The 2,332-nt window shown below is 29.7% G+C and overlaps 1 protein-coding gene across 1 annotated transcript in view; it reads left to right on the top strand.

Moving 5' to 3' along the window:
• Positions 1 to 1,724, top strand: part of LOC103308886 (DNA (cytosine-5)-methyltransferase PliMCI) — an 8,552-nt gene extending 6,828 nt beyond the window's left edge. The window contains 2 exon segments of the mRNA XM_008183068.2: positions 2 to 50; positions 53 to 1,724. Coding sequence (XP_008181290.1) covers positions 2 to 50; positions 53 to 1,401 — 1,398 coding nt within the window. The 3' untranslated portion in view covers positions 1,402 to 1,724.
• The last annotated feature ends 608 nt before the right edge of the window (positions 1,725 to 2,332 follow it).

Raw genomic sequence — 2,332 nt, 5'->3', positions numbered from 1 at the left:
TTTTGCTGGTTGTGGCGGTCTGTCTAGGGGCTTAGAAGATAGTGGTCTCGTATAAGTAATTGGGCTATTGAATGCGATGACAAAGCTGCAGGCGCATTTAAATTAAACAATCCAGAGGCAACTGTGTTTGTTGAAGATTGTAATCATTTATTAAAATTAGCAATGGCTGGTGAAAAATCAAACAGTAAAAATCAAAACATACCGCAAAAGGGTGAAGTTGATTTCATTTGTGGAGGACCTCCTTGTCAAGGGTTTAGTGGAATGAATAGGTTTAATTCTGGACAATATTCATTGTTCAAGAACTCTCTGATTGTTTCATTTTTATCATATATTGATTTCTATCGTCCAAAATATTTTGTTATGGAAAATGTTAGAAATTTTGTATCTTTTAAAAGAAGTATGGTTCTTAAATTGACTCTTAGATGTATTACACGTATGGGCTATCAGTGTACATTTGGAATTCTACAAGCCGGTAACTTTGGTGTACCTCAAACTAGAAGAAGGTTAATTATTATGGCAGCAGCTCCTGGTGAAAAATTGCCACTCTATCCTGAGCCTATACATGTCTTCAATAGAAGGAGCTCCAGTTTAACTGTTCAAATTGGTACTAAAAAATTCAAAACTAACTGTAAGTATGATGAGTCGGCTCCTATGAGAACAGTTACTGTATATGATGCCTGGTCTGATTTACCTGAAATACCAAATGGAGCAAATGACGAAGATATCATATACAAATCAAAGCCCATTACACATTTACAGAAATTACTAAGATATCCAGACAATCGATATGCAGAATCTATATTGAGTGATCATATATGCAAAGACATGTCACCTTTAGTTCAAGCTAGAATGGCACTGATACCAATATGTGAAGGAAGTGACTGGAGAGACCTGCCCAATATAACAGTACAATTACCTGAAGGACTTAAAACCAGTAAACTTTTGTATACTCACCATGATATCAAAAATGGTTATGGTCCAAATGGTGCATTACGCGGTGTTTGCACGTGTGCCAGTGGTGATAAATGTGATCCGCAAGATCGTCAAAACAATACAATTATCCCTTGGTGCTTACCACATACTGGTAATAGACATAATAACTGGGCAGGCTTATATGGCCGTCTAGCATGGTCAGGGTTTTGTTCAACCACCATTACAAATCCTGAGCCAATGGGAAAACAAGGTAGAGTACTTCATCCTGAGCAACACCGTGTGGTCAGTGTACGAGAGTGTGCCCGCTCACAAGGTTTTAAAGATTCTTTCATATTCCATGGTCCAATCATAAATAAACATAGGCAGATTGGTAATGCAGTTCCTCCGCCAATGGGTACAGCTATTGGTCATGAAATAATCAAAGCTATTGACAAAAAACCTAGATATATTTACACTCCATTTTCTTAGGCAACCACTGACAAATCTTTGTCTTTTTTTTGTGAATATATGTTTAAACTATATTTGAACACCTATTTTAATACAAGTTTTAACTCTTCTTTTATTAAAAAAAAATTTGTTCATCTAGAACGATTATGAGATGTTCAAGTAATATAATCATTTGATATGAAATTTAATTTTAGTTTATTTTTATATTATTTTTAATTTTATTGGATTATTGCATATGATTATTATTGATTTTTTTTTTTTATTGATTATTGTAATTCGATTAATGTTGATGCCTATATCAATGTTTTATTTGTGACTATAAATTATTATACAAGCCTACACTAGATTGATGTTTCATACCTTTTTTTTTTAATAATTATAATCTTACATTTTATTTTCATAAGTCATTTTACATTTTTTATCTTATATATCATTGGTTTCTTTTTTTTTAATATACAATTATTGTTTATACTTAAATACATTCCATTACAATTAAAAACTATTATTTTGATACAAAATATTGTTATTTATTTATGCAAATGAAAATTGCATATTTGTTATTTTTATTATAGGTACTTCAGAATAATAAGATAAAGAAATTTCTCAGTATTTTTCAAAAGTATTTGATAATAATATTATATAATATAATATTAATATTATGTATAAAATATTTTTTATACATTAATATTTTGTGAACTCTATGATAATATTTGATAGTCATACTTGAAAGTTTAAATTGGTAAGTATATTTTAATTTATGTTAATAAAGTTGTATACAAATTACTATTTCTATAAATATTGTCTTTAATTGGTTGTTAAACCGAAAATACTACTGTATGTTTCCAGTTGGTAGATGTAATTTAAAGTCATGAGAAGTGTCAATATAATCTGGAGTAAAGTTAAAAAAAATAATTCATAATTTATTAATGATTAGAGTAGAGCTATTTATTAT

Source organism: Acyrthosiphon pisum, unplaced genomic scaffold (assembly GCF_005508785.2).
Source record: "Acyrthosiphon pisum isolate AL4f unplaced genomic scaffold, pea_aphid_22Mar2018_4r6ur Scaffold_20950;HRSCAF=22615, whole genome shotgun sequence".
NCBI lineage: Eukaryota > Metazoa > Arthropoda > Insecta > Hemiptera > Aphididae > Acyrthosiphon > Acyrthosiphon pisum.
The sequence above is the reverse complement of the archived record's forward strand: the minus strand, read 5'-3'. Positions and strand labels throughout refer to the sequence as shown.